The sequence below is a fragment of the Apostichopus japonicus genome, chromosome 9 (assembly GCF_037975245.1).
Source record: "Apostichopus japonicus isolate 1M-3 chromosome 9, ASM3797524v1, whole genome shotgun sequence".
Classification (NCBI taxonomy): Eukaryota; Metazoa; Echinodermata; class Holothuroidea; order Aspidochirotida; family Stichopodidae; genus Apostichopus; species Apostichopus japonicus.
This window is the reverse complement of record NC_092569.1, coordinates 7352145-7374789: the sequence shown is the minus strand read 5'-3', so window position 1 is coordinate 7374789 and position 22645 is coordinate 7352145. Positions and strand designations below refer to the sequence as shown.

Below are 22645 nucleotides of genomic sequence, written 5' to 3'. Positions count from 1 at the left end.
TATTTTTTTACCAACCCAAATCTCAGATGGGGGGGGGCACTCGGGGGGCACTAGGTTTTCCAGGGGGGCACGTGCCCCCCTGGCCCCCCCTTGGCGACGCCACTGTCCACCATTAAATTCCAAAATTAAATCAAATGAAAGATGAACATCTTATCTCTCAAATGGTGCAATTATTGGCTTTTTACAGTTTGCATAGCGTTAATTAGTATCGCTTTAAAACAGGTACGAAAAAGTAACAGTCTTGTTATTGTCCGCTAATTTTGGCTGCCCTTAGTGGCTGCTAGGGATCCACTTTTCCGCCACAGCGTACCCAGCGCTCGTCACAGTGTACAAACATCAGTGGCCAACGGCGTGTAACTTTGATGTATACACTATTGGCTGCTGTTAGTGGCTGCTCTTAGTGGCTGCTACGTTCAAACAGGTAAATTGACAAAGCCAACAGGAGTCACCGTTTCAGAACATTACCGGGAAAAAAACAATTTAAAGGTTTGTTCAAAGAACATATTCTTAGGTAACCAGTACATCATTTTTATCAATTATTCGGTCCATTTTAACTTATGTTATTTCAAGAATGGTTAACCTATATAAAAAAGATCAAATAACGACCGAGGGTGTTATATGCGTATAATTAGCATGAGCTTAACCATACAGCTAGCCTAACGTATTGTACAAAAATATGAGCCTTTTTGTGACGCCTATCCAGCCTAGTTTCGTCTATAGTGCGGATGTTGAGAGCTGTTCTGCGAAATGAAGCAAGGTGAAATGATTGCGTCCCTACATTCTAACCAAGTTTGATTACTTCCGTTATGTGCATAGACTAAGGTAGGAAATTATATATCTAGTATTAGCTTCAATGAAAATGACTTGAAGCTTTGTACAGTGATGGAAAGAAGCATAAATTATGTATTCTGAGGAACTTTGACGACTTAGTTCACCCACTTACTGGAATATAACCATAAGCTACTATAACAGATGCATGATGTTAGGAAAGTTAAATTGTTCCTAGCATTGGTCAGTTAGATTTCACACAATCGATAGTGTTGCAACATGAATCCTAGTATCGTAACTACAACTGGGACTTTCCTCAACTTTCATCTATGGTTCAAAGCACTTAGTTACAAGACTGTCAATGTCATACATTCAATATGCATCTAGCCTAGGCTATGTACATACTCTTACACACACGGTTATAAAAAAAATAACAAATAAAAATAACATGCTATATTAGGGCCTTTGTTTTTGAACATACACTTCAAAGAGAAAAGCACAAAACTTAAAAAAAAAAAAAAACCTACACCATCCTTCATTCATACCAGGGTTGGCCGGTTTTTACCGGGCGGTTTTTACCGCCTCGGTAAAAACAAGTTTTTTACCGGTTTTTACCGGGAGGTTTTTCCCACCTATAAGTGGGAAAAACTGGGAAAAACCGGGAAAAACCTCAAATTATATAGAATTCCTAAAAACTCATGTGGAACTTGTGGAGGAGCATAGAATCTACAAGAAAATGGCATCTTATGGTAGGGGGTTGGGTTACATCCAAAGAACAGCTATGATCTATAACTTGTGAGTTTACCGATTAGACTACAGTATTATAAATAATTCAAATAAATAATATATTGGATGCTCAAATCAACCAACTTTATTTTCCTATCGAGATGCATAATTGCATTATCTAGAGAATGGACTTGTATCAAACTGTTGGTGCCTCCTATAGGGCTATGGTTCGTCATATTATACATGCCACATTAGTCCGCTCAGATCCAAATGATGATTCACATCCAAGAACGATCACTTCATGTCTGCGATAAATTGTACTCTGTTCACACTTCGCACTAGGCACTGTACTATGCTTATATTGCTAATAGGCACTGTACTAAGTGACTGTTGTGACATCAACTAATTTGAGAATAAGTAACAATTGGAACAGTTACTTGTGTTGTTGATACTCCTACCTCTTCAGTTAGCCTATACACAGGAAGTGCCCAGTATCACCTCACCTGTCCACCTCAAAGTGTTTAATCACTCATGCATGAATTTGTATAATAATTGGACCATGTTTGCATCAAGGTAAACAGTTTGGTTGTGTGAATGGCTCCATAGGGCCATTGTGCGTTTAATACTTTAATTGGGCCCATGTGCCTTACAAAGTTTCAAAGCAGTTTCTATTGAGCCCCCTGGATTGAAGTTCACCTCAGTAGACTGTTGCCTACTGTATTAATGGAATGAACTGTCTGAGCACATAATATTATATTATTATATGGTTCCTTGTCCCTTTGAGGCTTTGGATGCCATGGTTCGCCACTTCGTTCTATCCTCCGCTGTTCATGCCACATAATAGGCCTGAAGAATTTAGGAGGGGTGAATGTCCCAGTGTAGACCTATAATGGTTTGGGCAATAGGCAATGCATACTGCTAAAGAGATCGTGACAGAATAACTATACATGTGCAATACGAAAAATACTCTTTTTTCCACAAAAAGTAGAATAAGAACGTGATAAAATAGCTCAAAATGAAGCTAAGAAACTCCCATAGTCAATAAAATATGCCTGTCATGAAACAATATCGTGCCTACTGATGACCCTGCATTTTACGGACAATTAATACTAGTTTTCGAGACGGAGGCGGTTTTTACCGGTATTTACCAGTTTTTCCCGGTTTTTACCTGGTTTTTACCGCTTAGTGGGAAAAACAGGTTTTTCCCGGGAAAATGCCAACCCTGATTCATACTCGACATACGATATTGGATTAACACATTTGCACGTGGAATAAACTTGTAATCCGTACACAAACAGAAATTGTGAGTTCCCCACTATTCCATGATATTGGAATAGGGCAACCCCTTCTTGAGTTAAAAAGTTCCCAAGGTTTTTTTAACTATCAACAAGTCACCACGTGTTTGGAACTTCAGACTATAAGAATGTAACATAGGGGCTACGTAAATACGGGATAATAAACTACATACGTAAGAATAGCGGTCACACTAATTAGCGTCAACAGGCCGATTTCACGACAACTCAAGACAACTCAAGACAACAAGTTTAAAATACCATCAAATACAATTGATGTTATCAGAGTATATCTGGAAACACATTTAAAACTGACTGGAACCAGCGTGCATACATATTTTTCACAGAAAAAAATGTTTTTGTCGTAAAAATCGCCAACTTTTTCCTAACGTTGAATTGGACGACGTGATGCTATTGCGCTTGCGCAATGCCATCGGACCGAACCATTATAATATGGGTTGGTTTGTGCTAGTTTTGGGAACTGCCTTGTGTACAGTGTCGGTAAGGTGGGTTGACATAGTAATAAAGCACCAAAGTATGGTGAATGAACTCCAAATCAAATTATTTAATGTTTTAAAAATAATGAATATTTCTTATTGTTTTTTCATTGTAATTAACATATGTGATTATCAACTTTACCGAGTCTTGCTTACTATCATTTTGCCTGGTTTTATTTTTCTCTCCGTCAAATCATTGAATGTTTTTAAAATAATGAATATTTCGTCTTGTTTTCCATTGTAATTTACATATGTTATTATCAACTTTACAGAGTCTTGCTTACCATCATTTTGCCTGGTTTTATTATTCTCTCCGTGTATTTTATTTTGTGTGTGGGCACCATTCTCAAATGAAAAATTGCACCTTCCTGTAGTGTAATGGTTCGGTCCAATGGCATTGCGCAAGCGCAATAGCATCACGTCGTCTAATTCAACGTTAGGAAAAAGTTGGCGATCTTTACGACAAAAACATTTTTTCCCGTGAAAAATATGTATGCACGCTGGTTCCAGTCAGTGTTAAACGTGTTTCCAGATATACTCTGATAACATCAATTGTATTTGATGGTATTTTAAACTTGTTGTCTTAAGTTGTCGTGAGTTGTCGTGAAATCGGCCTGTTGACGCTAATTAGTGTGACCCAAGAATAGTACAGATTTATTTTTATCAATAACCGGCTGTTGTTTACTCCAGAAAATATACTTTCCATACATACAATATCAATCTTTCGTACAAAAGTTCTTAAAAATGAAAAAAGTAGCAAAAGATAACTATAAATGACATCGTGGAATATTAAACGAATCCATTTCATTACAGCATCAAATCTCAAGTACCAAACTGCAGTGTGTACCAGTACCGTGCCCTAGGCTATAATAATATACAGTCCCGTGCGATAATGGATTTAAACTGGATATACTCCCTGCGGTTTTGGCTCAAAATTTATTAAATCATTATATATATTTATTATATAACAAAATGAGGTGAAATGCATAAGGGTGAGATTTTGTACATGGGAACCTTCACAATCATCGTTTGAAGGAAGAATAAAATAACTTTGAGGTCCTGTAACAGCCCAAGTAACGTTCGATATTTAGTCCAAATTACTACGTGAAAAGTTGATTTGTTATATAATATATAGGTCTAAGCCAGTACGTAAATTGATCAGATATTATTCAAACTAATAACACAGAAACCAGAAATAAACGTGTATTCTTTTCATTATTTCAAACAGTAACACGTAGATATTTTTATTATGTCTGGGATTCCCGGGAATGATACCGAAACGAATGTAATAACCGGTTGTTTTCCCAATACCGGTAGTAGTTACACATTGCACTGTGATCGGAACTAGTCAATACCGGGATCGGGATACCTGGATTCACTTGGCTACCGGGATCCCGCACAACGCTAATTGTTCCGAATCTCTTTTTGTATTTTTTTGTTCAATGTTCATACATCTTCAAAAGTAGCCATTGAAGCATAAGTTGCTAAATCAACATTTCTTAAAATGTTATTTACATAGTACTGTAATGGGAAAGGGGTCGGATCTGGCAGGGGTTGTGCCAACTTACCTAAAGTGGTTGAGGAAAAGGAAAAGTTGTGTAGACCTATCACTATAGGCTTCCGTTGCGCACAAGCCATAATACCTAAGTATTGTGTTTTCTTGTGCAGGTATTTTAAAGTGCTTGTTTTGATGGATGGCTGCAGGCTTCCAAGTTTTTCTGAGCATGCGCAATCATTTTAAGATGTGTCCCGCAGACTCAACTATTTAGATCCTAGTAACAATACTGGTGAGTAGAATGTAGTTTTGGCACATTGGGAATGCACTACGCTCGAGTTACTTGTGGACTAGCCAAATTTTAGCAAGAGGGTTGTTGCAGACAATTCACAGTATGATAAAAGCACTGTACTGTACCTTGGCGAACTTGAAAGAAGGTTAAAGTGTAAATGACAGATCATTTTGGATCACCAGGTGTCAAATTGTGAAAACCTTGTACACACGATATCTCAAGAAGGAAAGCATTGGCAGATCTCATAGTTTCAACAAGGAGAGATGTCAAAGTTAGTATGTTGATGTATCAAATGTAATTTTGAGAAGCCTGTTGTTGAGGTCAAAGGTCATTTTAGGACAGCATGTGTCTGTTAATTTATCGTTTGTCACATCACACTGCTTTTCACTTTATTACTAAAATCAAGTATGTTGTACATATCACTGTACATTACGTCAGATTCAAGAAGAAACTGTCCATGTAACATAATCAAAATCACAATGCATTTTTGCATTCTGGTTATTATAGTCTGGTGGACCCTCATAAGTTATAACTGAACATTTGCAGCACAACCCATCCAACGTGATGGTTGAGTTGATTTTTTGTTGTCAAACACAAGTAACCTATACAGCAATGGGTAGTCCATGAGTTGAAGTTGAACTAGGTAATATTAATGAGATTAATGCTTAACAGTATTTTTATGATAACCCATTTTAGTTCCAGAGGCATTTTTGATTCCTTGCCCAAAGGATCAAGGAATCTATGTGATGGTGATTGCGTGTGTGCGAGTGTGTGTGTGTGTATGTGACACCCTTGGCTCGTAAATACGATAACTCAACATTCGCTAGTTGGATTGAAATCATACTTGGTACATAGATGCCCCATAGTGCTAAGAAGAACCCTACAAACTTTGGTACTCATCTCATGAATATTAAGGAGGTCACGGGGTCAAATGTAAACATCTTCAAATGCTAATAACTCCGCAACCAAAAGTTAGAATTTATATATATTTGGTGTTAATATGTTGGTAGATAGCGGGTACATGGTGATATATGTTCAAGTTTTTATTGCATACAGTATGTATTAGGGGGCTTGGCTTAAGTTGATTTTCGATTTTCGAACTACGACAAGTTGGATTGAAGTCATACTTAGTGCATATATGCGCGATGGTGAGTAGATGAAACCTATCATTTTGGTGCTCATCTCATAAGTCATAATGAGATCTCGGGGTGAAACGTAAAAATCTCCAAATGCTAATAACTGTGCAACCAAAAGTCAGATTTTATTTATACTTGGTATTAATGTGTTGGTAGATGGTCAGCATTGTTAGGAAAGCAGGATTCTGCGTCCGGGACACAATGTTTTGGCCAGGGACGCAAAATCTTCAAATTGCTTGCGTCTGGCGGACGCAAACTCAATTTTTTTTGACCAACAAACCCCAAGTAAACACTTACAACTAGGTCAATGGAAAACATTAAAAACAAAACATATTTGAATGAACATCTTTCATTATTTCTTTTCAAAAAACCACAAATTTTTCTTAGAAAAACCAAAAAGTTCTCCCACTCCTACAGATCATTGAATTTGTTTGAAAATAAATATATCATAACAATCAACCACAACTTCCACAAGGGTTAACAACACTCCATTACGGAGATTTTCATGCTAAAAATAGACAATGCTTTCCAAAACTCCTGTGATTTGATTGGCTAATATTCCCTATTCATTGTCTGGAAACATTCTTGTACAGTATCTGTAGTGCTCAATGACAATTACTCAAATATCATAACGGTAGGTCTTGTTGTATACAGTATATACGTGTACCTTTTGACAACAATCACTGGTGGGTATGAAAATGCAATTGAATTGTTTCTGAAACTATCACGTAATATTTGAATCATTGTTTTGATCAGAAAATGTCAATGAGTTGAGACAATCTATGAATTTTGTGGGAAGCTGACATCTCTGACCCTGAACAGGATATTTCATCTCACAGTATGTTTCTGCTCTCTGCATTAAGAGTTGCTTATGTTAAGTGTGCATTCTTACCATCAGTAGTAACTGTTGCAAATTTTTTTGCGGTCCAATTGACCATGTGCTTTAGTAAATTTTATTTTGGTGCAACATTAGTGTGTAAACTACTGTACTTTAGAACATTGAAGTTTGGTTTTTTTTTAATCGACATTGCGTGAAAGCTATTCACATAGGCCTACTGTAATTTTTGAGTATTTGTGCAAGCTTGTTGAAAATGAAGCTCAACAGGCCTGCCTAGATGTACTGTACATGCAGTAGTACAGTGAACTGTGTGGAATTTAGCGAGAGATATTCACACTGTAGGTACTGGGATTTTTGAAGAGTTGGTTGTTGGAATCGCTGCAAGGTCAAAATGCAGAGCTACTATGGAGTTGGCGAGTAGGGAAGTACAAGGGCACATGAAAGAAGGGGGCTGGGGGTGAAAATTGGTTGAAACGGCAGGGTGGGCGAAAAGAGGGGCGGGCTGAGCCGAGCCGCCCTGTCAAACGGCCAAGCTAAGGCACTGAGCCATCTGCCCTATATATTGTGTATAATATTCACTAAGTACAGGCAGTGATACAATCACATCTTGCAACTACAATTGTAAAGGAGGTCATACAATAAATGCAATGGGTGTTTGATCGGGACGCAAGCTTTTTTTTATGGGACGCACACTTTTTGGGGGGCTTGCGTCCTTGAGACGCAAACTTTTTTTCTTTAATAACATCACTGATAGTGGGTACATGGTAATATATATTCAAGTTGGTATTATGCATATTTATTACTGTACAGTAGCCATTTTCATACAAACTTAAGAGGCCAAAGAAAATATTCTATCCAGCATAGCAAGTCCCCAACAATGTTGTGATATAGACCAATAGACTGCCGAAAGTAGAATATCTTTGTCCATGTTTGAGTTACAAGCGATTTTGTGTTTGTCTGTGTGTACATTTTTATTAATTTCTTATTTTTTTGTGTCATGAAACATCACTGATTCTGATTTAAGTTTGAGTACTTCTATAGGTGAATAAAAAGTTTGGCATGTTTCTCACCAAGTTCCAGTTACTTTAACATGAGTTTTAAATTGGTAAATCTGTCATTGGTAACCAAACAAATATTTTGGTTTACTTCACTGCCTCATTTGCAAGGCATCGGTTCCAGGGTCATGATGGAAATACATACTTTTCTTGTACAACACCTCCTCAGATTACTAAACTGTGTTATTATATTAGCCTAGTTAGTTCAGGTACTGACAGCAGCTTACTGTACAACACATCAATTGCAAGGGACAAGTATGTATTGTTGATATTTAAACCAAAAGCCAGTAAGCTTATTGTGAATCCTTGCCAATTGAGATCATAATCCCAAGCTTTCATCACTGTTGATTAAATTGATCAGGAAGGTTTTTTCACTGACTGTGGACCTACAGTACCTACTAAATATGTTAACTTACCATGTTAACAAGCTATTTTTAGAAGAAAAAAACTCAAACCCTGCTCCCTAATAAATGTGCATAATATCAAAATTGAACATACATTATGATGTACCCGTTATCTACCAACACCTTCAAACAAAGTATGATTCAATTCTGAAAATGTTTACATTTGACCCTGTGACCTCATTAATATTCTTGAGATGAGCATCAAAATCAATATGGCTTTTCTGCTCACTAAGGTGCATCTATGTACCAAGTATGACTTGTATTTGTTGTTGCTCAGTTACTGTGTTTACAAGCTATTTTAGTGAAAATCAACTTAAGCCTGCAACCTACAGTAGCAGCAATAACAAATATGAAAACCTGAAAAAGTTTTTGGAAAATAGATTTTTTATAATTTTTAAACATATTTAATTCTCTGAAATGTCCCGTACGTCACAGTGCAAATAGCTTGGACCTGCCCTTATATGTGTACCATCTAGCCATCCTGGTGACATTTTCATTAGTTCATACATGTATGCCATTTTTATTCCTTGCCACAAGCAAAGAGAATCTATAGGTATGCAATGGTGATGGCATGTGTGATGATTTGGCATGTAAACATGTTAACTCAAAAATGTTATGGTGGGCAAAATTCAGAAATGTTATGTGGATGCACCTTATAGAGTAGAAGAACCCTTTTGTTTCCTGCTGACTTCAAAGATAAGAGGTCAAGAAGTCAAAGTCTGAAAACCTTGCAAAAGTCATCTCTCAAGGTCCTTAAAGTGGATGAACTTTATATCTGGTATGTTGATGCACCATATTGAGTAGAAGAATCTCATAAAACCTTGCAAACATGTTGTCTCACAATGTGGAGGTTGGATGAACTCCATATACAGTACTGTAGTACATGAATGCACCTTTTAAGTAGCAGAACCCTTTTGTTTTCTGAGGACAATGGTCTTTTGCATTCAACAGAACTCAAAAATTGTAAGATGGATGAAGTATTTAGTTTGTGGATGCACCATAAATGTTTTCTGTGAAGGTTGAAGGTCAACAAAGGTCAAAGACTGTAAACCTAGTAAGATCTCAAACTCAAACCTTTTATGAATGGCTGTTCTATGTCATTTACTGACACATGATTAAACCTTTGTTCTTTTAAGTGGCTGAGAAAGTTTTCCACTTCCACTAATGACTGTTATCTGTCATCGACTTCCAGAAAGGTAGGACAGATCCTTTGCATTGTTATCTGGAACTCTTTTCAGATGTTTTCATGTACTTGACTTTAGGACACATTTTCCTCAGTTGCTCTATCAATTAGGTGAATCTATATATATAAACTAAGGCAAAGAACGCCTAAGCCTGCTGGCTTTCTGGTTATTTCTGTTACTCTGTACTCTTTTCTCTATGCAACAAGACTTAATTGTGTGTTGGGCTATAAAAAGGTTGCACAATTAGTTTATTATTATAAGTATTATTGTTTAATTTGATCATGCAGTAAAAAAAAACCTTTGAACTCTCTATGCAGCAAATACAGTACAGTACTTAAAAGAAAAAGTGATTGCCCTGCCCAGTTGAGGTTTGCATGGCACAAATATTGGGAAATTTTGTGACACTTTGCAACATTTCCGACACAAATTAATAATTCAAAATTTTAGGACACGTTTCTTCCCAGATGAACCCCTGTTAGTCCCAACAACCATGTGATTATCCCATCTCTCTTCAACCACTGTTAGTCCCAATAAACAGTTGGTTTACCACATCTCTCTTCTGTTGGTCTCAACAAATATTTGGTTTACACCATCTCTCTTCGACCCCAGTTAGTTCTAATGAACATGTGGTTATCACATCTCTCTTCCAAAAAACATAAGGATCTGTTCACCACGTAAGGGTAAAATTAATATCAGCAATTGATGGAAGAGTCTAGTAATCCTGTCATTTATGACTTTTGAAAATGTAATTCTACTCACAGCAAGATTAAAAGATTATGTCAGACGAAAATGTTGCAAGCATTGGATAATCCAGGCATCTCTGGCATTGCTGCATCCTAACTCTGATGATGTTCTCTTTAGTCTAGTACATAGCTCAAGGCATGCATGCCAAACAAATTGAAAAGGCTAATCCAAAGAAATGTTAAGTATCAAATTTGTCTAGTGCTATTAATATGAAACCTAAAACAAATTTGTGAGCAAGAAATTTCACAAAAGAATGAAGTTGCCACAATGCAAAAACAAAGATTTTTCAGTGCATGGGTATCCTCTTTTGGGATTACTTTTTTGTAACAAAACATGTATGTTAGTTATACTCATTTGTGCTTGCTATGTACACCAAAACTGCCTCTTCTATGCTTTCAATCTTTTCTTTCTTGTTTTATTTTTGGAGACGAAACTAAAAATGGATAAACTCACTGAGGTTATCATCACATGCAAAGGGAAGGCTGATGATCCTGATATTCAAGAAAAAATCTCTGGGCTACTGCAAAAGGTTTCTTCAACCTCTGGAGCAGGTACAGTACAGTATATTGACAACAAGGTTTATTGTCACATTACCATCCCTACACCTAAATAAAGTCATTGTCTTATAACAACAAATGTACTTAAGTATTGAACTTGTTAATGACATCAACTGATTATTCCAGCCTTACTTCTTGTTGATGATACCTCTTTGGCCAAAAACTAGTATTTAATGGTGTTCATAATACTTCAAAGTGGTTATCAAACATGTTAGCAGGTCTGAAATGCACTCTGTCACTCACCATTGGACAGTAGAACTTTGTCATTGGTGACTATAAAATGCACTACACTGAACATTCTGGGTGGTTGACTCAGGGTCTATTCAAACCTTAGTTCATAAGTACCTTTACTAGCCTACACAATAATATTAAGACTATTGTTGCAAACAGTTTACACTATAATACAGTATCTAGATTTGCTAAAAACAGTACAAAACCTTGGTGAACTTGCAGCAAGTTGTAAAAGTGTTTTTTGTCAACGACCAATCTCAATATGAATTAACTGCGTGTAATGGTACATGAAGCATTTTTCTTCTGTTTGAAAACATGTATAATTGGAAATGTGTTGAGCGTAAGAAGTCTAATATCATTTAATTTAAGCTTGTTTGTAAACATCATATTTAACCAATCCTTGTCCAATTGACACACTTACATTTATTTTCATTGTACAGATGAGGGTACGTGCTGTCTGAAATCAGTTGAGCCTTGGAACAGTGTACGAGTGACCTTTAACCTCCCAAGAGAGGCTGCTGTTAGACTTCAAGAACTAGCCAGATCTGGTGATAATGCACTGATAAATTTGGGCATACTGTCAGTGCAGATTGCTAATGGAGAGCAGTTAGACCTTAATGCAATAAGGGAACTGTTACAACAGGAAATGGCTCCACCACCTAACATCCTACCATCAGCATCACAGTCCACTAATGCTACTGTAGAACCACTTTCACACCATGATACTGAGCCTGTGGAACAGAAGCAAATAGCAACTTCTCAGCCTTTTCAAACACCACTTACATTACCTGCAATCAACTACAGTCAGCATCAACAGTCACCAAAGCCACCCTTGCGACCTATGTCAGGTGGATCTTTTCTTCCTTCTCAAGCACCCATATCATCTCCTGGTTTCTCTCATCCACAAATATCAGTTGCATCAAGTGGAATGAAGTCACCTTTCCCCATAAGTCAGTCTTTATCAATTGGGAATATTCCTACAGGCATCCCATCGCCTCACTTAGGAAATGTCAACAAAACTTCTACGACAGCTGGAAATTTGGCAAGTTCCTTTCCTAGTGTATACTCAATAGCTATGCCAATGGGAGGAAACCAAAGGCCACCTAATCAGACTCCTGTTTTGCAAAATTTGCCCAGCCTGCCTACACCACAGACTCCACCTATAGGAAACTTTCCTTGGAGCCGTGGGTCTAAGCCCTCAAGATTTTTGGCTACAAGACCACCTTCAGGGATAGGACCATTGAATCAAATGCAAATGTTCTCTGGACCATCAAACCTGCCAACAAATTTGCCAGGATCAATACCATCAATTGGACCTATTCCTTCTCCCTCAACCATACCTATTCCTAGGCAGGAAGCACCTCCAGCATCAAAACCTAAGAAGAAACGAGTGAAACGCACTCGAAGACCGAAGGAAAAAATACCTGCTATACCACTTCCTCCTCCGTTGATGCCACCAGATCCTAAACCCCCTCCTGCAACTGAAGGGCTCCTTCCTCAGAAGCCCCCTGGCTTGCCATTGCCCATCGCAATGACTCCTATTAGTCCTAATGAAGTGCCGATCTCTGCTGTAAAAGAAGTTATTCCTAATCCTAATATCACTTCTGTGCCTCAAACCCAACACACAAGATTTCCTTTCAATCAAACACAAGTTTTACAGACAGGACGATCAGATGTCTCAATGACTAGTCCCCTTTTAGTGAACCTTTTGCAGAGTGATTTTCCATCAAACCAGCTTCCCCTGTCTTCAGGAGACCAAATGAAAGGCACAGGAACTGGCCCAGGGCTCACTTCACACAGAATGCCAAGTGCTACAAATGTGCCACCCATGACTGGTGCGTCTCCAACTCGCCACCCTGGCACAGGTTTACCCCATCTAATGATTGCTGTCTCTCAGTTCCAAGGACCAAGAAACCAGCCACCATCTTTTCATCATTCCTTGCAAGGAACTCCCAGGATTTCATTGTCTCAGCAAGGGTTGTCAAGGGAGTCAGTAAGGCCTGACTCAATGCCCAAGTCAAGTGAACATTTTCAGCAACCTTTTTTTCCTCAGGTGCCATTTCCTCGTGGTGTGCCTGGTGGTATTCCTACTAATTTTAACAGATTCCAGATGCCACAGGTGAATTTTCCACAAAGCAGTCCTCAACACCATATAATGCAACAGTCTACTTCCCATATTGGAAGTACAGAACAAAGAATGCAAAATCAACACACCCAAAGTAATTGGGCAGGACTGCCACCTACAATGACCACGGTCTCATCAATGATACCCTCTGATAGCGCTGTACCTACTAGTGTTTCAACAGCTGGGAAAAGACACACCACACAATCACCAAAGTTATATGCTAGAGATCAATTGGTAAAGTCAGCATTTGATGAAGAGAGTGCTCTCGCAGGGATGACGGAAGCAGAGAGAGACACCTTTGTAGCTGCTGCTAAGATTGCACAAGATTCAAAGCCATCTATTACAGGTGTAGAAGCTCACACCCCTGACTCTGCTCTTCCGAGAGCTAATTTAAATCATGGAAAATTGCCACCAGTGCCTGCATCTATGGATGGATTTCTTGCTCAAGGACAACATGGAAAATCACCATCTCATATGTTTGCAATAGAAAACCTAGCAGTCAGTGATCAACAGATGAGTGAAAGTATGAAGAATTTTAGTTCGCTCACTGGAAAAGAGCAGAGACTTGAGAGATCATCTGCGAATGTTTCTCATTCATTCTTTCCACAAGTTCCTTCATTAACAGATGGAAGAAAGCCATCACCTCATATATCAATGCAAACATCACAGCGTGCAACATCTATTACAATCGATGAGGTATCAAACCAGAATATAGATGTAAGCAATGTGCAAACATTGCCACTATCAGCAGTGACACAGAGTAAACCTGCAAGCTTTCAGGACAAGCCAGCAGCACACCATGGTCAAACCAGTCAGCCCCCAAATCCCTTTTTGTCTCTACCACGTCCTGTTTCATCAAGTCCTGCCTTTACACCTTCATTTTCTGAGAAATCCCAGCAATTTGTTACTTCAAGTGGTCCAACTTCCAGAATGCCTGTTCCTCAGGGATGGCCTATGAGTGCTATTGATACCAAAGCAGGTGACCCTTTCCAATTTGACAATAAACAAAGGGGTCCCAATGTTGATTATCATGGTAAACACACTTTGCAAGCACCTATTACTCCAAAACTGGGAAATTACCCATATGACTGGCCTTTCCCAAATATCTCCCCTCCTACTCAGAACTTGTCATCAGAAGGGTTGCAGTTTATGGCAAGGCTTGCTGCAGTTCCAAATGAAACTGAACCCAAAACACAGGAGCCGTCTCAGTTTATGTCAAAGGAAGGTCAAAAAGTCATTAAAGAAGATAAACCACATCTGAAGGCTCTTTTGAATGAGATATCCCCGTCTGCAGATGGGCAAACTGCAAGCTCTCGTAGCGTGAAAAGACTTTCTTCTGAAGAAAAAAGTGAACGTAAAAGGCGTAAATCATCACCAAGACCTGCTTCAGAACAAATTCAAACACCTGCTCAAGCACATGGTAAAGTTGACCAGCCCAGTGGATCATTAGAGTTACCTAGAGTCCCAACAGCAGAGGAACTGAGTTTCAATTTGCAGCAGGCCAGAGCCCATTCTCTCGACCTTTTGAAGAGTGGGACAGGTTACCCACCATTGCCAAAGTCAGCCCCATCATCTCCTAGAGCCAAAGGTAGACCTAAGTCTGTAGAGAATCAGCCCCAGTATGGTATGCAACAGAGTGATGTATTTCAAGGGAAACACACTGGCTGCAGTTCTCCTGGCAGTGCTGCAACAGGAAATACCATTAAAACAACAGGAACCAATTCTAAATCTTCAGGTAAATCAAAAGAATCCAAATCACGATCTAAAAGCCCAAAAGCTTCTGGAAATAAGTCACACAAAGTGGATCAACCTGGTTTTGCAGCTGTGCAGCCTGCAACAACAGCATGTTCTGTGCCATTTGCTGGTGTCCATGAATTCCATCCGCCAGTGGGTCTTAATATACGTGGCCCAGCTAAACCAGGACCATTATCGTTTCCAAGTAGAAAAACCCCCACTCCTGTGAATGAACAAAAAGGCCCAATGTCACCTACTTTGCCTACATATGGACCCAAGCAGTTTCAACAACAGGGTCAGTTCCCTTCTGTTGAGTCTCAGAGAATTTCTTCCCTCTCAGCGCGCCCAGTGTCACCATTTAAAAGTGCCAGTGCGCTGTTGTCATCATTTGCTCTTTCAGCTGGTAAGGTACCTGATTTTGCTGTCACCACACCAGGACCATCTCAAAGTCCAATTTCTAGTCCTAGATATGTGACTTCTCCTCCTTTGCATCAAGTGCCCGCAACAACTATTTCTGGCAATAGTGGAATAGAAACCAAGGCAGATCTTCATGGTTACTGTGATAGTTTGCACGAATCAGTAACAGAAACTAATGAGAATCTCTCTGGCCTCCATTCACCATGCACAGATCCTAAAATAGAAGTTCCTCCATACCCTTCTGAACCAATTGAAATCTCTGAAGCTGAACAAAATCATGAACATCAAATCATCAACTTTCCTTTTAGAAGTCAAAGTGATGTTTCACCTTCTTTATGGAAACCAGCTAATAATACAAAGACTGACAGAAAAGAGGACAACACCACTATGAGGATGCCATCTGAGGGATGTCATATGTCTACTTCTAGCGATGTAAAAAATGCTCAATCCACGTATTACAATCTATCCAAACAAGAGAAAGAGACAGACAGATGTCATTACCAAAGTGATGTATCTGCAGCTGAAAAACAAGAAGATTCATTGGACTTAATCACACCAGATGAAAAGCAGAAAGTCAATGAGGGCGATGCACATTTAAGTTCTGATTCTGTCCCTGTATCATTATCAGCAGGAAATAGTGATACAACCTTGAGTGAAAATGTTCCCTGCCAAGCTCAAGGAAAAGAAGCTACTGTCAAGGGAGAGAACATAGTTGTCTGCACTGAAGTTCAAACAACACACACATCTGTCATTGGTGTAAGTAATCAAGAATCAAATGTTGGTACTGTAGGTGTTAAGAAGCTTGGAAAATCAGATGATCAATATTCATCTACTTCCAGGACTGTGGTATCAGTGAATGAAAATACAGCAATTGAAACAAATCAGGCCTTTTCAACAAGTATGTCTTGCCTTTCTGGTACCATTCATGAAAGTAATATGTCAGCAGCACCTCTCACAAGAGTAACAAGGGTCATACCTATATCCTCAGACAGCAGAATTGCAGACAAGTTACCTTTCTTTAATACCTCACAAGTACTCACAACCACACAGTGCTCATCTGAAGAAAACCCTGCTATACATGTACCTCCATCCATTTCTGATACTTCAAGATCAACAGAAACTGTCATTAGTACTACATTATCTGGTTGTGGAACACCATGTTTTGCACCACACATACCTAATGTGATCAGCTCAAGCCATACTACTGTTGAGGATGAGAAGGTTGATAACACAACTGCTCCTAAAGTATCAGCTACTCATGGTCCAGGGCTCACATCATTATCTCAAGATATATCAACTGCTCCAGTCTCTACCATAAACTCTATTGAAACAGCTAAATCAGAGTTACAGTCAGTTGAGAAGTCTGATAGTATAAACAAATCAACTTCTGTAGGGATTTCTTTTCCAGTGGTTCCCTCTGTCTCTCAGCAGCTTTCTCTATCAGACAATTCACAATTGATGATAGAATCATATAAGAAGCACAAATCAGTGCTTTCAGATGATATGCCTAGACCTTTGCAAGTTGCATCAAATGTTCCACCACTTGTTGCTGAGAATGTAGTTCTTCAAGGGGCATCAGCAACAACTAGTACAGGAACTCTAGCCACTACTCAGTCCACTGTTGATGCTATTGTTGAAAGTAACACTCCAGGTGGTAATGATGAAGTGGATGTTTCATCACTTGTGGGAATAACTGCTACACATAGTGAAGATGAAGGTAAATGGAAAGATGTAGAAGTAAAAGGCACTCCCCACAACTTTTCTCCTTCAGAAACTTTAGGTTTACATACATGCATTGTTCCAGTTTTAACTAAATCACCCAGAACAGCAGATGAAAATGTTTCTGTACCTACTACATGTGAAACATCTCAAAAGTCAGATGTAGTTGGTGGTATTCTTACCTCCACAGCTACATCTAAGGAAACAATGCCTTCAATAACTAAGAATGACCTAAGCCTAAATTTGTCTTCCAAAAGGTCTCCATCTCCTGAGAAAGCAATGGTACAATTGTCACCAACCATAACAGAACCTTTTGTTCAAACCGTCATGCCATCTGATGGAGAAGAGAAAGCAGAAGCAATAGTGATGAAAGCAACATCAAAATTTGAAGTAACAAGTGATGAAATCAATGTGGAGTCCATGATTATACAGGATAGCAGTACAACAGATCAGAAAACAACTGGTGAGGAAAGCATTACTGCAGACACTAAACTGTCTTCTATAGTAGGTGAAAGTGGGGTGCATTGCAGCATGGACCATCTGCAGAAAAGCAAGACAGATGAAGCCCTGGCACAGAAGTGCCATAGTGATGAAGATGAAATTGAAGATGCAACTCAGTCAGATGTTGAATTTATGTCCCTAGGCAATGAAGCTCTAGACCCTGAATTTGAGATTGAGCATGGAGAAGGGACTTCACATGAAGATAGTATTGCCATGCAAATAAAAAATCGAATTCGAGGCAGAAGGTCACCTGGGTTAGAAGCACCAGAAGATAGCGAAGAAGTGCAAGAGGATGACATGATGCCTGTGACTCGCAAGCGAAGTATGAGAGCTTCCGGAAGAGGTAAGCTGACATTTTCGTTACAGGTTTCTCCGGAAAAAAATTCTTTCTTTCTTGCAATAACATAACCTCATGGTTGGAAGAATTAGGCATGGTCCGGAAAGTTATGTCAAATTTCTTCATATCAGGTGCGTATCCAGGATGTTCTAGCCCGGGGGGCGTAAATTACTATCTTAGCAGAGCGCCACCATTGGTTGGCGCACAGCGTAAAAGAAAATTTCTGGTTTTGATAACCCCCTAGATCACCAGAAATGGCACTTTTTGAGCTTGAAAATTACTAACCAGATGTACACTTTTGCCTGAGAACCAAGTATTTCCCAATATAGAAAAACCTCCTTCAACCCCTGACAGACTGGTCAAAGTTGCAAGAGTAGAGGGCAGTATGATGAAGCAACAGTTAATTTATTGGTGTACAAATATTAAAACCTCTTATAACAGCTACTATAAAACTTTGTTGAAGGAAATGAAAAAATACCAGATATTTCCGAAACCGAACACTACACACATCGGCTTAGGAAGTTGGGGACTGCAGCCCGCCTCCCCCCCCCCCCAACTAAATATTTTTGTGAAAATTCAGGCAATATGCTGAGAATTTTTCAGGCACAGACTGAAGGAAAAATAAATTGCAATGACGTAGCTAAAAGAAATCAAAAGTTAAAAAAAATCTCCTTGGTAATTAAAATAAAGTACTCAGCTTGCCTTTACTAATTTGCCAAATTACTGTAAAAGAGAGTTTTGACATAAATTGGACCTCCATGCTTTTTCTCGATCTACGAAAGACATTTCGTTGTTTACATTAGCATTCGCCGTATAATGCGCAACTTTCACGGACCGTATGGTACATGATGGCATACCATGTAATAACTGATGCTTGCCTATATAATATTTACATACAGATGTTGGATTATTTGGGTTATATTTTTCGGGCAAGACGTTACAGCCCCCCCCCCCCCAAAATCAAATTGGGCTCCTACGCCTATGACCAGTTGGAGGCTGTTCATCCTAGAACGCCATTTTCATGCTCACTGATATGATGTGATATATGCTTTACAAATTGTATCCTTTACAAATTCGAATTGACATGAGACTGAAATAAATAACTGTTATCTGTTAATTGTGCAATGCTCAACATTCTTTTCATTTCCAAAGACGCACAGTTTCAAGTTTATTACACACTGAAGGCTTTGATTCTCTATCTGCTTTCAGTTTAAGGAAGATCTTGGGATTTTAATCCCTAGATATTGCTAGATATCCATACAGTAGATTGTCCTTGGGATTTTTCAGGCCTGATCTTGGAAAATTACAAAATCGGGAGTGGTCACGCTCCATGTAGGTCAGTGCACAACCTCTAGACGTCACTAAAACACAACCTGATCACTTGTTATTTGTGAAGTGGTGTGTTGCCGGATTTTGCCAAGGTCCTTGTACTACGGGTGAAGGTCATTAATTAAGTTTGTTACTCATCGGGAAGCGATAAGAGGGGTGGGCATAGGGTTGTGGGGCGTGGGGCGTGTGTTTTCATGCAGATGGGAACAATCTCAAAAAGTGATGGGTGAGTCTGCCCCCTCCCCCGCCCGCCTATGATGCGCCACTGGATCCACTACATCATATTCACAGGGGATGTGCTCAATTCTCCAATCGCATTCGGAATTTATTTTTAGATTTATTGTACGAGTTACATTACTAGGTTTGGGGTTACAATTAGCATTCATGTCGGAGTGTATAACATTTCATCTCTGGATGGCAGTGATGCATGGAAGGACAAATCTCTAGTGCAGTTTGCATATAGATTCTGGTCTAATACCGAAATACGTCATGTTCCCAGCCACAGCTGGTTTCATAGCACAATTGTTTAAGGCAACCACACACACATGTTATGATAGCCCATATATATATATATATATATATATATATATATATATATATATATATATATATTTATATATATATATTTATATATATATATATATATATATAAGTATATATAAATACATGCATACATTTGTGAGAGAGGAAAAATGGAAACATCAAAAAAGGAGTTTTCCTAGTTTAAAGGGGTAGGATGAGGTGCCCGCCCCTTCCGAAATCCTCGATCTGGCCACTGGCATAGGGATCAGCGCTGTAATAATGTCACTGCTCCTCTTTCTCTGTGTCTTGGCGTTTTTGTACTACAGGTGCTCCCTTCTTTTCTTTTTTCCTTTCCCTTCCTTCCTCTCTTTCCTCTTTTTTCTTCTCCTTTTTTTCTCTTCTCTTTTCCTTACCCCGGGGGCACGCCCCCCCTGGATACGCGCTTGCATATGCTGCATAGTTAAATAGAAATTCATACCATGTGCACTATACAAATTACTACTAAGCATTGAACTCTTTCAGTCATACTCCCGTGATGAGAAGTTTAACATATCAATCTTAATACTTTGAAATAGCAAGGTATGCACAAGAATTCTTTTGCCTTTTCAATTTTGTCTTAAATCAAGAACTGTACAATGATATTGAATTGCGGAGCTTTAATGTTGAATTTGCATGTTTTGTATTCATCTATTCAGGCTGTGAAAGGCATTAGTTTATTTAAGCACAGTTTTTACAAAAGTAGTGCTTGGTTCAACAAGTGAAACATGTGGCTATTCATGACTGAAAATTAGGTAGTGCTCAAAATGTTTACATATTTTACTTAGATATTTTGGTACAATGTTCTAAGAGTATTATTTTTTTTCTTGATATCTCTTAGACATGTATTATGGTCCCATTCCAACCTACAAAAGACGGAAGCCCAACCAGAAGTGATAACTCATGCACAGGAAGCACTTATGACATCCACAGTTCACAAGATTTACCAAGTTCATTACTTTTATAAAGACCCTGACTGCATCTTCAATTGGTGGCATGGCTTTACCATGTAATTGAATTCTGTGATGATGAAGGAAGTCTAACCATGGAGGGGTCTAACAAACTGCATCTTTAAGAGCTAGTGTGGCATTTATATACTGTCATAGGAAATATGATTCCAATGGAGCAGACATGGTAATGTAAAAATGACCAACTAGTTAGTTACCACAAGTTAAATTTGATGCCAATCATGAATTGTATGAATATCTTTTTGCTTTTGTTTACTCTTGTTCATAGTCTGCATAGTTGTCATACTGTTAAACTGCCAACTTTTATGAAAGTGGCATAAGTGTATAGTGGCATTGAGGGGTCATAGCTAAGAACAAAGTGAGAGCATCGTATCTCAGCTTCTCTATCTACTTTCTCTTCTAAGTTGTTAAATGTTAAATGTCTCATGACTGGAATGGTCCAAAGTTTACCTATGACGTCAGTTTCTCATTCCTCTGTTTATATTCAGCCAATTTAATACACTATTATTCTCTGTAAGAAACTACTGTTCTCTTTTAAGTTTTATTAACAAATCACCATGTACAATACAAAGAATAGTGATTGTAAAGAACATAGATCCCATTAATGGATACTTAGGTAGTGCTTTGTTTGACTTTGCATATTTCTGTTCAAGTACTTCATCATGACTCTACATTGAGGCTGTCCAGTGGTGTAACAGAGTGTACTGTCATATCTGTCCTAATGTGAATACTCTTTACTGTTCATTGATCTCTGAATTAATGCACTAGGATTGCACCAAATGCTCTCAACATGTGTGATGAATTTGCATAGTCACACTTTTGTATGGTATCGACTAGTTTATGGTTCCACTTGTGCACTTTCGCCAAACAAAACCTTCTGTAGAAAACAAAAGGTGCATAAATCAATTATTTGACTTGAAACTTTGAAAAATGTTTCAGGAGACCATTTTTGCAATAGATATAAACAAAATTGTATCTAAAATTGTAGTGATCAACTGGTGTTCCTGTTATGATCTGCAGTCATAGACTTGGCAGCACCCTCTGTTTATTTTGGGCGTGGCTGGAGGGCTCCATTTGTCATGCAAGGAACTGGTCTTTACATTATACTTTGTATATAATTAAAGTTTTTCACATAGTCCAATTTATCAACAATTGCAAGGTTCATCAATGGGGTACTATGGGATGTGCATTTGTAATTCTGCTCAAGAGGGGCTATTTAAAGCTTGACAAGCACTATTTATTTATGAGAAGATGCTCAGAGTCCTAATTTGTTATCAGTATTAGGTGACCTAGGTGTTATGAAATACTATAATGCTGAATGATGCTTCAAAGTGGATCTGTTTGAAACAAAAATTATGCTTTAAGTATGAATGTGAATCAAGTAATTCCCATGGAATTGTAATTATCATGTTCTTACTCCATGTGAATGTCAGTATTTGACAGAAATGGTGTCTGGTTTGAATAGTTTTCTAATCACCTGGTTGTAGCCTGAAAGAATAATTGCTTTAGCCATGAAACAATAATTAATGTCTTGTTATTGGAACCAGAAAGACAGAGAAAGGGGAAAGCAGGTTTTAACCTATTGACATGCAGTAAGGTTTCTACTTTTAAATAGCTAAGACTACTTACAAGTTGTAACTGCTTCCTTTCAAAGCTGTATTATCAGTCCCGTTTTGGCTGCACTTCTGACTAAAGATAATAGTTTTCTTCTTTGCTAAATAAGTATCTTGTGTTTTAT

General features: G+C 38.4%; 1 protein-coding gene across 3 annotated transcripts; it reads left to right on the top strand.

Annotated features, from left to right (window-relative positions):
- The first annotated feature begins 343 nt into the window (after positions 1–343).
- LOC139974317 (uncharacterized) lies at positions 344–22409 on the top strand. 3 transcript variants are annotated; one of them, XM_071981344.1, is made up of 6 exons: positions 373–486; positions 4952–5070; positions 9640–9699; positions 10859–10982; positions 11660–18058; positions 20781–22409. In XM_071981344.1, exons 4-6 carry the CDS (start codon positions 10871–10873, stop codon positions 20834–20836), a joined length of 6567 nt encoding a protein of 2188 aa, XP_071837445.1. In that variant the 5' UTR covers positions 373–486; positions 4952–5070; positions 9640–9699; positions 10859–10870; the 3' UTR covers positions 20837–22409. The 3 variants fall into 3 exon arrangements, with proteins under 3 accessions (XP_071837446.1, XP_071837445.1, XP_071837444.1); XM_071981343.1 differs by lacking the exon at positions 4952–5070 and having other exon boundaries at positions 390–486; XM_071981345.1 differs by lacking the exons at positions 4952–5070; positions 9640–9699 and having other exon boundaries at positions 344–486.
- The last annotated feature ends 236 nt before the right edge of the window (positions 22410–22645 follow it).